At 23.5% G+C, this 15,531-nt stretch overlaps 3 protein-coding genes across 3 annotated transcripts; 1 reads left to right on the top strand and 2 right to left on the bottom strand. All coding sequences in view use genetic code 6, as the record gives it.

Annotated features, from left to right (window-relative positions):
* Positions 1 to 2,829: 2,829 nt before the first annotated feature.
* TTHERM_01053050 (eukaryotic aspartyl protease) lies at positions 2,830 to 4,014 on the bottom strand (the record flags this gene model as incomplete). Its single annotated transcript, XM_001012502.1, has 1 exon — positions 2,830 to 4,014. The coding sequence occupies one exon, from the start codon at positions 4,012 to 4,014 to the stop codon at positions 2,830 to 2,832; it is 1,185 nt and encodes a 394-aa protein (XP_001012502.1).
* A 1,108-nt stretch (positions 4,015 to 5,122) lies between these two features.
* TTHERM_01053040 (eukaryotic aspartyl protease) lies at positions 5,123 to 6,307 on the bottom strand (the record flags this gene model as incomplete). The annotated part of the gene is made up of 1 exon (XM_001012501.1): positions 5,123 to 6,307. One exon carries the CDS (start codon positions 6,305 to 6,307, stop codon positions 5,123 to 5,125), a length of 1,185 nt encoding a protein of 394 aa, XP_001012501.1.
* A 2,341-nt stretch (positions 6,308 to 8,648) lies between these two features.
* On the top strand, positions 8,649 to 14,407 carry TTHERM_01053030 (CCT motif protein; the record flags this gene model as incomplete). Its single annotated transcript, XM_001012500.3, has 10 exons — positions 8,649 to 9,188; positions 9,382 to 9,859; positions 10,242 to 10,687; positions 12,091 to 12,139; positions 12,238 to 12,451; positions 12,519 to 12,679; positions 12,741 to 12,849; positions 12,906 to 13,080; positions 13,134 to 13,213; positions 13,378 to 14,407. The coding sequence occupies 10 exons, from the start codon at positions 8,649 to 8,651 to the stop codon at positions 14,405 to 14,407; spliced, it is 3,282 nt and encodes a 1,093-aa protein (XP_001012500.2).
* Between the last annotated feature and the right edge of the window lie 1,124 nt (positions 14,408 to 15,531).

Genomic DNA, 15,531 nt, shown 5'->3' with positions numbered 1-15,531 from the left:
TTTTTTTTATCTAATTGATACTTTCAATATTTTATTAATTTACTAATTAATTTCTTGTAATCTAAAAGCCTGATTTTTAAATAAGAATTAAACTTTATTTTAGAAAATTAGAAAAACTAAAAAATCATCTTCATAATTTAGTTACAATCTTTTAAATGTGTCCATTTTTGAATTGAATGGGAACCTTGTTAGTTTACAATTCAATTTCTTACAGATCAAAAATTCTATTAGTATTTATTTGATTAACGAATTCTAATCTAAAATTTGTTTTTTTATTAGAATTTTGTTTTAATAATCAGAAAAATAATTCAGAAATTTCATTTTTTTTAAATAGACATAATTTTATTTTTACAAAATTAGAAACTGGTTTATTTTTTTTTATTAAAATATCTTTTTTAATAGCTTTAAATTGAATTTTATAATTATTTTAAAGTTTAATTTGAAAAATGTTTATTTTGGTTTTTTCATATAAAATTAATTAAATCTAATTTTGAAAGACTTCTTTTACTTACTCATTTAATAAAAAAATTTCTTTTATAATTGATTATCTGAATATTTCTTTTATAGACAAATCTTTCTAATTAAGTAAAGTATCAAAAAAGCTATATTTATTATCAAGTTTTACTTAAATTTATGTATTTGTAGAAAGAGCAATATGAATAAAGTTCTAAAATAAAAAATGAAAATATTTTTTTTATAAAATAGATATTTGATATTATTTTGATTAAATTTTATTTAGCAATATTTATTTATTAAAAGAAGAAAATTAAAAAAAAAGAGTATATTTTTTTCTCAATTATTATTATATTTTTTTTCTATAAAAGATTAACTAGAACAAATGTAACTTAAGTAAGGTAATAGACACCATGCATGATATTTGGATACATTAATTTTAAAAAATATGAACAACTGTTATATTTAGCTCAATTATTTCGAAAATTAGACCTGTATTTAAAATTATTATCAAATCATTTTATTAATAATGTTTTATATTTCTTACTTATGCTTTTTTATTACCTCTTAAATTTATACTAATACTATAAATTCTCCCTCAATATTAATGTGCTAAAATATTAAGACCAATTTATTTGAAAAAAATATATCCAAGTTAATTATCTCGGTGTATATTAATTTATTTATAATTTTTAAGGAAATATGGTAAGGTTTGATTTCAGTGAAAGTTAATGTAAATTACCTTCTGTCATATTTTAAAAAATATATTTTTAAAATACTTTGAAATTATACTATTATGATTTTGTTTTTAATAACTAAACATAAAAATTAGTTAAATATCTCTTATTATTTTAACATTAATAATTTTAAATCAAATTTTTAATTTTTAATGATATAAAAATAGCTTTTTAGTAAAATATAAACGTTTCATAAAAATTAATTTTATTTAATTTATTTTAGAAATATTAAATTTTATCAAAATTTTAAGTAGCTTTAATAGCAATAGAAATAGTTATTACATGATTTTCAATGAAAGAAGAAAAATATTTAGCTGAAATAAAACCAATTAATGATTCTTTTCTAATTAAAAGACCCTTAATTTAATTATATCTATACAAAAGTAAATTTGTTTAATTATAATAAAATTTAGAGTTCCTAAATTAAGATTAATAAAAAAAAATAAAACTAAAGAATAAGTAAGATTTAAATTAAATTTTCAGTTCAAACCCATTAATAAATGTTTTTTAAGAGCTTTTTTATTAATAAAAATTTACGAAAAATAATCTAATAAAAGATATTAAAACTAAAAACAAATTGATAGAAATATTTTAGATATTAATGGAATCACATAAAATTGAATGGAAAAAATTTAAATAAATTAATACCATTCTATCTCATCAAAGTGAAAAAATTAAAGGTTCACTGAAAATTTTATGAAAGAATTAATTTAACTTAAAAGTAAAATTAATTTATTAATTAATCAAATTTTTTGCTAAAAGTCAACAAATAAAATTAAATGAATAAAATAATTGTTGGGAAAGAAAATAATTTTATCAGAATGATTAGATAAATAATAATAGAATATTCTAAAGAATTGATATGCGAATAATAATAAAATAGCATATAAAGATATAATAAAATATGTATAATAATCATTTTCCATTTCTAATTCTGAGCAAATTTATTTGTTCAATACATAATCATAAATTTTTAATTCCACCGTTAACAATTACTGATTCAAAAATATCTTTTTTACTTGTTAGAATAATAATTCTTAAAATCAAATATCTACTTTTCTATCAAATTTATTTTTAACACAAGTTCATACATTCTTAATTTTTAATAATATTGAAATCTGCCTGCACTATGTTAAAACAATTTCTAATTTTTCTTTTACAAAATTTATGCTTTCTTTTTTGCATCAAGCTTTCATTCTATAATAAAAATAATTTACGTTATTTAAAAAAATCATACTTAAATATGGTATTTTTAAAGGATTTTAAATAAGTTGACTTTTTTATCAGAAACTATTCTGAGATTATTAAAATTTTTAATTTTGGGATTAAATAAATAAGCGAAATAGAATCAAAAAAATATTTAAAACCAGTTATTAAGTATGAAAGAAGATTTCTTATTTATAAAGAGTATTTTAAAAAAGTATAAAATCCGTTTAACTTTTATAAATAAATAAATTAAGGTGATGTAAAAGAAATTAATTAAAACAATCTTACAAAATTATTAACGCGCGTTTACTTTATTTCACATTTTATAAATGAATAAATTTAATTAAATGTAGAAATTATTTGTTTAAAATTTATAGGATTATGTATGTTATAAATGGTTAAAAATAGTTTATTTAACTTAATATTTATATTTTCATTATTCTGATTTGGAATGGTAAGTTCTTGGTGGTTAGTTAATTGTGCGACCAAGGCCGATAGTATTATTTTCATAATCAAAAATAGGGAGATACTTTCTTAGAACAGTATTTCCGATAACCATTTGAGGTCCATTGCCAATTAAACCTTCAAAGTACAAGTAACAAACATTCTTTTTGGTGAGAGAAGGAGTGACATAGAAAGAAGGTTCAATTTCGAATTTAATTAATTCTCCATCAACATTACGTAAAGAGAATGAAATGCTGGGAAAATCAGAATCACATGGGACATCATACTCATCTCCAATTTTAATTCCTCTCTTCAGTTAAATGTTATCAAAATATTTTTCAGCAATATCAGGTCTCAAATAGAATGAAGTGGTACCAGTATCAATTAAAGCAGAACCCTTTTCAGTGTAAACTTTAACGCCATCAACTTCAAATTCTTCAAAAGGTACATACCAAGCGCTTTATTTGACAGTTTTGAAATATTATATTTTGCCAACAACTTTGGATTCATCGTAACCTCCAAAAGTAATAGCAGATTATACTTTTCCAGCTTTTTCATCAGCACTAAAGGCTTAGTAGAAAGAGACAATAGGTTTTTCAATTTATTTATTTTCATATAATTAAGGAATCAAGTTGGGTTAGGTTGATCCTTCAGCGACTTTGCAAATAGGAGACAAGCCGATAATACCATCGAATCCTGAAGGAAGATAAGAAACTGTGTTAATTAGCAATCCAAAATATTCAACATTTTCTGTTCCAGGAATGCCAATATTGAAATGAGTAATATTACCAGCAGCGTATCCAGTTGCGTATTGCAATTCCCCATAATACTCACTAGGAGTGCATTCATCTTCTTCAGTGCAACTATAAGTTTTCATATCAGCTTTTTTGCAGGTATCGCATTCTGCAGAAGGGATCCAGAAAAGCTCGCTTCCAGTATCAAAAACAACTTTGAAATTCTATTTAGATTTACCAACCTAAACTTCAGCAATATAAATATCGTCTAAGAAGTTAACTAGCTTATTGGTAAGAGTACTTCTCAAATAAGATTTTCTGGTATAAGGTTGTGCAGCTCTAGAGATTTGTCCTTATTTTAAAGGAAGACTAATAATGCATTAGCCAACAGCAGCTAGAGCAAGAAAGACGAAAAGTATTTTTACAGAAACCGAAGTCATTTAAGTAAATTAATTTTTTTTAAATAATAATTTATATACAGAAATTGATAATCACTCATTTATTAAATAAATGTATAAAAATATAAAAGAATTTTAAAGTAAAAAAAAGTTTCCTTCTTAATAATAATATTTGCTTTTAAAAAGTACAATTTAAAATGTGATAAAAGAATATCTTTTAATTTTTATCAAATTTCTAATAGGATTTTTGTTACTCATTCAAAATCTAAATTTTTATAAGATCTCCTTTTAATTTTAATCATATAATAAATATTAAAAACCTAATTTATGAAGTATAAAACAATCAAATTTCCTCCTACGTCTTAAATATATAGTTTATTGTAAAATTATAAATTAGATAATTTGTATTTTAAGCAAAAATCTTACTTAAATTAATTAGTCAATTTTTGTTGAATTTATACTTTATAAAAATTAGTGTTTGTTTGTTATTTGCTGGCAATATTTTCTCATAAATATTTTTATCTTAGAATATTAAATTAAATGAAAATTTAAAAAATTTGAATGTTGATAATTTAACATCATTTATTGAAATACATAAAAATTTTATAGGATGAAACAAATTTGAAATGTTTTTGACAAATATTTTTCAGTAATAATATGTTCTTTTACTGAAGTTATAAGGAAAATTTTTTTTAATGAAAATCTTTTTTAATTATAATTTCAAGCTAGCTTTTCATAGCAACTTTTAGATAATGCGATTTTAATATCTTGTTTTTTTCAAATATTGATTGAATCTAAAATTTATTTTTTATATTAGATTTCATATAGAAAAATGTATATAGAACATTTAATTCTTTAATAATTTTTTTTAATTTAATTATTTCTGATTGTAAATTTAAAAATGATAAATAAATGAATTAATAATAAATTAATTAATTTTAGTTCTATTTTGAGATATTAAAATTTAGATTGAATTTCGTTTGTTTGCTTCTTAGTTTGTATTGCTTGTGTAAAAAAAAACTTTTTTGTTTTTTTAAATATCTTTAATAATGAATAGAATTAAAGAAGCTTTTTAATTAGTTTTAATGAGTAAAATAATGACGAATCATACAAAATTAAGATTATATAATATGCATTTTCTTTTATAATTTCAATATTATTATATTTATTCTTTTTAAGGTAATTTGGGAGCTTAATTTACGGTACGAGCAAATCCAACAGTCTTTTTTTCATAATCGAATACGGGAAGGTATTTTCTGAGGAAGGTATTACCGATGACAAATGTGGGAGCTCCGATATAACCTTCAAAGTAGATGTAGCAAGTGTTGTTGGTTCCTCTGGTAATATAAAAATCAGGCTCTACTTCATAAGTAACTAATTTGTTTTCATTATTAAGGAAAGTAAAAGAAACATTGGGAAAATCTGCATCACAGTCAACATCATAATTATCACCTAAAGTAATATTTCTAACACCCATAATGTAGTCGAAGAATTTTCCGCCTATGTCTGGTCTAATATAAAAGGAAGTAGTTCCATTATCAATTAAAGCTTCTTCTTTTCCTTTAAAGATACTGACACCTCCAACTACGAATTCTTCAATTAGAATTGACCAAGAATCTTTTTTAATTGTTTTGAAGTAATTTGGCTTTTCAACAATCTTTGTTTCATCATATCCTCCAAAAGTTATTGCTGATTAATATTTTCCAGATTTTTCATCAACTTCAAAGGCTTGATAGAAAGATACAATAGGTTTTTCAATTTGCTTTTGTTGATAGAGCAAAGTAATTAGATTAGGTTTTTTAGTTTCAGTTTAGAAATCATAAAAAGGAGTCAAACCAATAATACCCTAAAGTCCTGAAGGCAATTCCTAAACAAAATCAACTAAAATACCAAAGTAATCTACAGGTTTTGTACCAGGAATACTCACAACAAAGTTTGTGACATTACCAGAGATATCTCCTGTGGCATAGTATATGCGTTCAACGAATTCAGAGGAGACACAGGCATCTTCTTATGTGCAGCTATATCCCTTAGTCATACCAGATTAAATGCAAGTTTCACAGCTTTTTGAGGGCACCCAGAAAAAGTTACTTCCAGTATCGAAAACAACTTCGAAGGTGTCTTAAGACAAACCAACTTAAATTTGACCAAGATAAATATCGTCTTCAAGGTTAATGAGTTTGCCATTGATTCCATTTCTTAAAATAGATCCCTTGATAAAAGGTTATAATTCTTTGTTAATCTTACCTCTTTTCAATGGAATAGTCAAGAGACATTACCCAATAGTTAAAAATGCAAGTAAAACAACAAGTATTTTGAAGTTCTTAGAAAGCATTTTCTATTAATTTTATTTTATATTTTTTATTTAATATTTATTTTTAGTGTTAATTTTTTGTTAAATTTGAAAGATTTATTTCGAGCTAAAATATAAAAGAATTTAATTTAATTATAAAGTCAAAATTGATTTTAAATAAATGAAACTAATATTCTATTTGAATCAAATCACTTTTAATAAGAATAATTTTGTTAGATTTTAAATATGCCAAGTCAAATGTTAAATTGAACTGCTTTTAAAAAAGAATTTTGAAATCATATGAGTAATTAATTAGTTATTTGGTCTTTTAATCAAATAAATTAATTAGATAAAAATAGATTGTGTGTGTCTAGTCTAAATAATTAAATATCTTATTTAAATTTGATGCTTTTTAGATTTAATTTTGAAGAAATTAAAATTATTTGTTATAATAACATATAAATAGAAATTTGGAGAAAGTCAATTAATCATGATTAATTAATACAAATAAACAAACACATTTCACTTGAAATTTCAAAGTCAACATTGATTTAATTAAATATTAACTGCCAATTTAAATTTAGATATTACTCAATTAGTCGTTAGGCGCTTTTTAAAACATGTGAAGAATTGAATAGTATTTTGTGTTAAAGGATTTTAATCTTAATTTTTATTCTTCAAAAGGCATCACAAATTGAACAGAATTAATCAAATTTCGCTATTATATTTTAATGATAACAATAATTTAATCCCAATTTAATAAAAAGAGAGAGTAAGAGTTAAAAATTGATCAATCGATATTTTGGGGTATTTAATAATTTTCGCAATCTTTTATATTACTGTCAGATTAGAATCTGTGCTCTTAAATGAAAAGATATCATCAATGACAAAAAAAGGTAAAAGAAAGAAAATATTAATTTGAGGAAAGTATTTATAAAAAGAATAATTAAAATCTTTTTGTTGAAATTCAAATCTAAATTGATTACAAATTAATTCGCTCGTTGTTAGCTTCACTCTAGATAAATATATATTGTTAATTAATTTAAGCATCTATTTGAAGGAAATATAAAAGAATTTTGTGGAAATGTCAACTATAACTAAGCTTTTCTCTAGGAAATCAAAATTAAGAGAAAGATCTTTTATACAATTTTTATTATACTTAAATAAAAGGCAAGGAACGTGTCAGGCTAAAATAATATTCCAACAATCAAATTTATAAGACTATTTTATTGTTTAAGATAATATAATAAATAAATAAAATATTCGATATAAAAATATTTCTTCTCCAATCTGCATTTTTTATTGATTGATTAATTAATTAATTTGTTTACAAAATTAGAAATATATTAATGCAAATAAATTTAATAATTAAATAACTAAATATGTATCAACAACAGCAACATTTTATACAAATAGAATAATTTAGTTAAATTTAAAATAATATTTATTAATAAAATAAGCAAAATATTTTATTCAATAATTAATTAACTAACTGTAGTAATTCAATTATTTAGATTAAAATAGTATATTATTAAATAAATCTATCTAATAAACTTTATTATTTTGATATGAGAGAAATAGTTAAAAGAAAATTGTAAGTTTTAGAGCTAGCTTATCAGATAAAGAGATAATCGAATAAAAAAAATGTAATTAGACTTCTATAAGCAATTCTCAATGAAATATTCTGTCTTGTGCAAATCTTTATTTTCATGGCTTATCAATTTTAAATAAATCCAAATATTTGAGATTTTTATATTAAAATAATTTTAGTATATTTAAATGTAGTAAATTTTAAAGGGAAACAGAAAAGTCAAAATTTCTTAAGATTTTTTATAAACATTTTTTGTTTATTTAATAGAACAAAAATTGAAATTTGCAATTTGTTTGATTGAAAATGAATAATTTTAATCGAGTAATTGATTTTAATCAATTTTTTTTGGCTAATGCATATCACTTTTTTCATTTATCTGATTATTTAATTACATTACTAAAGTCGATATAATTTGAAATTGGCTCTTTTTCACCTAAATTCAATTTAAAAATTTTAAGATACACATAAAGATTTTAAATTTATACTATATAATTTGCTTATTTTAATATATTTAATATGTGAAATGCGATTATGTTCGGCAAGTGCGATGAACAAGCTATCAATTTTGGAAACTAAATGAATTTAAATAAGTAGGGATTCCAAAGAAAATTAACTGTAAAGGGAGAAGACATACAATTATCATACTTTTTATTTAAATAGAATTTATTACTAAAATTGAAGTAAGTCAGAAAAAAGTTAACAAAAAATTGATAATTAGATAGATAGATAGCTAAGATATATATAATAATATGAAGATATGATAAGATAGATGTATATAGATAATTAATTTGTATGCGCGGAATGTATAAATAAGCACACCAAAAAAAACTTGCGTCTTTCCAACAGTAACTTTGCAAATTCCGTAAAAAAAAAACAAATAAAAGAAAGAAATTAAATCCTAAAAGTTAATATGGGATGACGAACAGGTATGCAAAAACAGAAAAATAATAACAAAAAATAAAGTAAGAAGGAATCAAAGTAAGAAACAAACAAACAAATTAATAAATAAATAAAATAATAGATCCAAAAAGCAAGTAGCTAGAAGCTAAAGAAATAACAAACAAACAAACAAACAATCAATCAATCAAAAAAAATAAAAAAAGAAGAAAGAAAGAAAATAATAACAATAAAGTAAAGAACAAAGAAGACAACTCCTATCTTAGTCATTTAATAATTTAATTAATCAAACAATAAATCAACCAAACAATCGCGCATTAAGTAGCCAAGAAAGAAATCACAGCACAAGAAAATAAACAAACAAACAAACTAACTAAAAAAAGAAAGAAGAAAAAGCAGCATAAGCGAAAGACATCCTAATCTCACCCACTAAAAGTACGAGAGTTATATAAAAAGATTAAATAAATTTAGGTTCTCTACCTGACATTATTTTGTTGGGCTAGAGTGGAGAGAGTAGAAAGAGTAATTAGGACTATTTATTAGACTAACGGCGAACTTTTGCTCTCTCATTAATCAATTGATCAATCAACACCACATGATCAAAAACTTTTCATAAATAATACAAAAGGGAAAAAAAAGGAAAACAAGTACAAAATCAAGAAGATAACTTCAGCAAGCAACTACTACCAAACAGATGTAACAGATGGAGGATCAAGCATACTATTTATAGCATCCATAGCAAACATCATAGCAAGGCAGTGCAACTCAAGGTGCCTCTTCTGCAAACTATCAATCTACTGGGATGGCAGGATATCCTCAGAGTCATTAGATGTAACACATCCCCTATCAGAATCCTCATGCTCCTTATCCAAATCATATGACAGGTCCTATTGATTATTCTGTGCATCCTAGCAATCCTCCTCCCACAGGTCCTTACCATCCTTCTGCTTCTTCTCACTACCCCGGTCAGCTTCACCACGGATACTCACATCCTTCCGACCCATATATGCAATAAACCTATTCACAAGGTCCTTACGACTATGATCCAACAGGCTAAATTGGCGGACTATATTATGGTACACCAAGCACCGTGCCTCTCTCATCAGGTAAGATACTTATACCCATTTCCAAGCATTATTAGTATGGCAAAGCTCAAATAAAAGAAAGTTTTAAAAGGAAGTTTTATAAGTAAATGGATTGCGGTTGAAATTGCTTTATTAAGATAAATACTATCTATACCTTACATATTTACTCTTTTTTTAATACAGAGTATATGCTATGTTATAGTATTAGTTATACAATAAAGAAACTCGCCCCATTTCCAAATATACGAATAAGATTAATCTAGCAAAACTTAATATTAGGCGTACAGTCTTTATTTAAGCGAACATTAATCTTTGTCAAATTAAATAGCCATAACACAATCATTCTATTTCTTTGCTTTCTTATATTAACTTAAATATATTTAAAAATCTTATTTATAAACAGACCCAACAGGTTAAATAGGCAGCAATGGCTAACCTTTGCAAGGCCCAGGCCCTTATGCAACTTATCCAGGTTAGTTACCCCCACCAGGTCATTACTAGCAAAATCTTGGACTTGATCCTAATGCCTAATAACCCTACGGATAATATCATCCCCATCACTCCGCTCATCATCACCCAGGAGCTGCATTCGGAACCGCTCCAGGACAACCAATAGATTAAAATTACATGGCATTTGGACAACAAAGTTAGTATCATGGACCTCCAGGAAATGGCTATATGCCTTTTGGTTAGCCTTTACCTAACGGATAATTGCACCACCACAATCCATATGGTTTAATCCAAAACCAAAACTAAATAGGTATAATAGACTCCTCTAACTAAACTAGACCACCATAGTCCTCAATCGGAAAAGCAAGTATAAAAAATGAAGAACAAGCAATGGAAAATGTAAAAAAACAAATTATTTAAAAGTAAAAAGAACACCAGCAAGCTACAAAAAAATGTTTGAAATTTATTTAATAGATGATTATGATTAAAAAAGCTTTAAATTTCATATATCCAATTAAAAAATCTTATCTTATATTAAATTATTAAAATTAAACTTTAAGCCTTTTACTATTAAGTTTCTTATCGTTTCAATCTCAATTTTTAATTTACTATCTTGATAGATAGATAGACCTTAGAATAATTATTCAAAATCTATGTATTTGATAAGAATCTGATTTTTATAATGAATGTCTGGGAGAGAGAAGTAGTAGTAAAGTATACATAAATAGATAGATAGATAAATAGTACCTATTTATTTTTCAATTTTAATAATTAAAAATTTTTAAGAGGAGGAGGAAGAAAGTTTATTTTTCAGAATTTTAGATGCATATCATAAGAGCAAAAGAAAAATTAGGAGCATATTAATTAATTAATAAATTTATCAATCAATCAATCGAATTTGATTAAATTTTTTCCTAAATGAAATTTCTTTTTCTTTTCTCCATCATTCCTCTTTGATTGTATATATCTTTGATATATTTAAGAACTTTGCTATTATTATAAAAAGAATTCATTCTAATTTGTTAATTTTCATTAATTCTCTCTTCTAGCATTCTACTAAATATTTTTTCATTTTTATTACTTCTTCCCTTCCAAATTGGTCTCTTAATAATGAAGAATCATCAAGCATTATAAAAATAGATTAGGGAAAGTTATTGAAAGGTAAATAGAAATAATTTAATGATCTGTTAAGAATAGAGAGATTTACTAAACAATAAATAGTTAGTTATTTAGAAAGAAAGATATCGATTGATCGATCGATTAATAAAAAGACAAGCAAAACAGATTACGATAAGAGCTAATTAAAATAATCAAATTTTTTAGATATTTTTAAAAATATTTTAACTTAAAATTTATTTAAGAGCAAATAAATCAATAAATAAATAATAATAAGGCTTCTAATATTTTTGAACAACATTTCAAAAAATAAAAACAATTGATAAATTTTAGGTTGAATTTTAGCAGAATAATTTAGTAAAATAATAAAATTAGGATAGATAGTTTTCTAGTGATTAGTTAGAAGTAGTTTTAGCAACAAATGATATTTGTTAATTTATTAGTTTAGGTTCTATATCATTTTAAATGGATAAATAATTTTTCTAAATAAAGTCTATCATAAATAAATATGAAAGCAATTTAAATAGAAAGAAAAAAAACAAAATGCTTCAATTTTAGATAAAATCTTCTGATCAACTAGAACGATTAAAAATCTGCAATAAAAAAAAGCAATCAATCTAATTTATTATTTTGCTGGTGTTTATTTTCGCAACTAAAAGCTAAACAATATTTATTTTATTAAATAGGAATTACAATTAATCAATTCTTTAGGTGATTCTTAAAGTTAGCAAGAAGGTAATCAATTGATTTAACTTTATTTACATTAATTGTTAAAATTTTATAAAATTATCTTCATAGATTGACAATAAATTAATTTTATTTTTCTTAATTAGATAAGATTAAGTAAGGTGGATCAAACTATTTAATACCTAGTTAATATGACTAACAACCTCCTTATCCTTACTATTTAAGCAATCAGTCATACGGAATTCAAAAAAAAGATGATTTAATGGGATAAAATCAATATTTCTAAGGATATCCATAATATCCAACTGGTTAATACCCTCCAGGTTCTTAATAAAGCATTCCATCATTATAAAATGCAGCGTAATAAATAAATAAAAATTAATAAAAATAAGTAGAATATTTTAGCAACAAATTTTATAATAATTAGATCTTCAACAAGTATAAAAGATAAAGAGGATCCTTCAAAGCGTTAGCCAAATAGTCCAGGTAGAAGAAAAACAATCAAAAAAGGTTCTCCAACCGGAAATACTGAGCCTTCTTCACCTGCATCTCCTAGAGGAAGAAAGAGAAAAAATACTGCAAAATTAGGTAATTAATTAATTATTCTAATAATTGGAAAATAGTAAATTAATTTAAAATATATAAACAGATTAACCCTAGCCTGAGAGCACTTAAAACTTAAATTAAGGATTAATTAATTAGCAATAACAACAACAATTTGGTTTGCATTTGGTCAAAGTCTCTAATTAAGATTAGCAGTAATATATTACTTTTGTTATCACCAATTAATTAAACAAAAATATTTATTTACTAGAAAAAATATGGGATACCCTGGATAACCTTACTACTAACCAGTTAATGCATTAGGAAAAGTTATGATAGATCCAAATACCTAGCATATTAGCGGAATCGATTAGAATTCATTACAAAGACTAAAGGAATTACCCACAGATTTTAATATGAACGAATTTACTGCTGTTTATGACGATGTAATCAAATAAATAGGATATCAAGTGAATTAAAATTTATTTTTAAAATGCAGCAAAAGCAGATTGGATCAATTAGCAAAGAAGAAAGAAAGCAAAAGATTAAAAATTACTAGGACAAAAGAAAAAGAAGATCGTAAATTAAAATTTTAAACAATTGATTTTATTAAATTTAAAACATTTTTTAAGCTGGGATCATTTTAACTATTCCAAAAAAAAAAGAAAATTGAAACTTTCATTCTTTATTAAATATTATTCAATTAATTAATCATTTCAATAATATTTTGTATGAAAAATTAGTTGGTAAAAGAAAATTTCTTATGATGTAAGAAAGAAAGTAGCAGATGGTAGACTTAGAGTTAAAGGTAGATTCGTCACCAAAAAGCAAGCCATGGAGATGTTATCAATTAATGGCAAAGAAGAAGACTATACTATGGACTAACTAAAAGAAATGCTTAAGCAATAAGGTATTTAAGCAAACGGTGGAGAAGAAGACTCAAAGAGTCCTACTCTACCTAAGAAGAAAAATCAAAGCTAACCAGGAACAATAGTATCTCTAAAACCAGGTGATGATGATGAGGAAGAAGGATATGGTAGCGGAGGTGAAGTACATAGTGAAGAACTTCCACCCTCAGAAGTTTTGCCTATCATAAGAGGAAAAAGCTGTGAAGATATTCCTAATAAGGAAGACTATTTCCAAGGCTAAGGAGAATTTAATTATCAAAACATAGTGTAAGGTAGTTTAGCAAGCAATAATACAAGTAATAATAACAGTTTGAATGAAAAGTAGCTTCATTTAAAATTAGAATAAAATTAAATTGAAAGCAAATAATAACTTTAATAATTCTAGTAATTATAAAATTAATAATCTTACAGCTCCAAAACATAATCATAGTCTTAATCACCTGTTAGATCACCTAAAAAACAAAACGGTGGATTTTAAAGCAATAACACTGTCAAATTTATGGAATAAAACCAAGGTCATTAAATTTAAAACGTAAATTAAATTGAAAATAGTAATAATAACAATATAAAAAATGTGAATGGACATTCATCGTATGCTGATTTATAAAATGGTGAATCTCCTTAACATTCATAGAATAATATTCTTAGTTAAGAGATGGCAGACTAATTTGGAAATCTAAACATTAAGTCTCCAGATCAAAAGTAAAAAATAATGTAATAAAAAAATAATCCTTAATTGCTAAATCTAAACCAAACAGAATAATAATTTTTCGGAAATAATCAGGCTAGCTAAAACTATAATTTATACAACTAATAATAATATAATGGAAATAACACTGGTTATCCCATTCATCAATAGCAATGATCAATCTATATAATTTCCATTGAAATAAAATAGAAATTCTCATTCATTTTTATTCTAAATTAACACTTTTTTATTATTATAAATAGCAATATTAATATATTCCAATTAAAAAAATAAGCATCAAACTCGCTTTAATTCGATCAAACATTTATCCATTCATTTTTTCGTTAATTAATCTTTCCTACTCGAATTATAATAAAAAACCAATAAAATTAATATTATTATGGCTATTAACCAATCAATCAATCAAACAAATAAATAAATAATTAGGAAAATAATATAGTAAAATAAATGAAAACTTTGAAAGCAGATAAATGAAATAAACGGATTTCAATAGTGAATAATTCAGTAATATTTTTGTATTATTCCAATAATAATTATATTAGATATTAGTAAAATATAAACCAACAATCAATCAATAATCACCATTAAAGGCAAATTTAATTATCAAGTAAATAATATAAGAAAAGCAGGCAAAAACAAAGAAATAAAGTAATTAGTTAGATATTTATTTATCATATAAATTCTAATCATGAGCATTCAAATATAAAGTATAGGTATTTGCTAGATTAAAACCAATTTAAATACCAAGTTAATAATTAGCTTAAAGATGAATAATGAGTAATTTTAGATTGAATAGTCATCAATAAATTTTACTCGTTTATTAGTCTGATAAATAATACTCTCATTATTAATTAAATAAATCGTTAATACAACTAATTAATTAATTCACGTTTCATTATTGCCTTAATTAAATAAAAATAATAATAATATGATTTAAATATGCATAAAACAATAAATAATCTGTTCTCATCATTTATTCTTTACTTACTATTAAACCAATAATTACTTTCTAGAAACATATTCTAATAATCTCTCACATACATAAAAATATATTTTATTCTCTATTCATAAGTAATTTTTCTTTTTTATTGAATAAATACATTATATATTCTAGGCTTTTAGTTAGCACCATAATTGGTTGCAATAAAATCGTTCTTTACTTCTATGTAAGAGAGATTATATTAATCTATTTGTATTACATCCTATATTTAATTTTATATTTTCATTTACATTTTTTTACTCAAATCTTAATTTTTAATAATTATTTTACTAAATAACTA

The sequence above is a fragment of the Tetrahymena thermophila genome, assembly GCF_000189635.1.
Source record: "Tetrahymena thermophila SB210 genomic scaffold scf_8254708, whole genome shotgun sequence".
Taxonomy (NCBI): domain Eukaryota; phylum Ciliophora; class Oligohymenophorea; order Hymenostomatida; family Tetrahymenidae; genus Tetrahymena; species Tetrahymena thermophila.
This window is presented reverse-complemented; position numbering and strand designations above follow the sequence as displayed.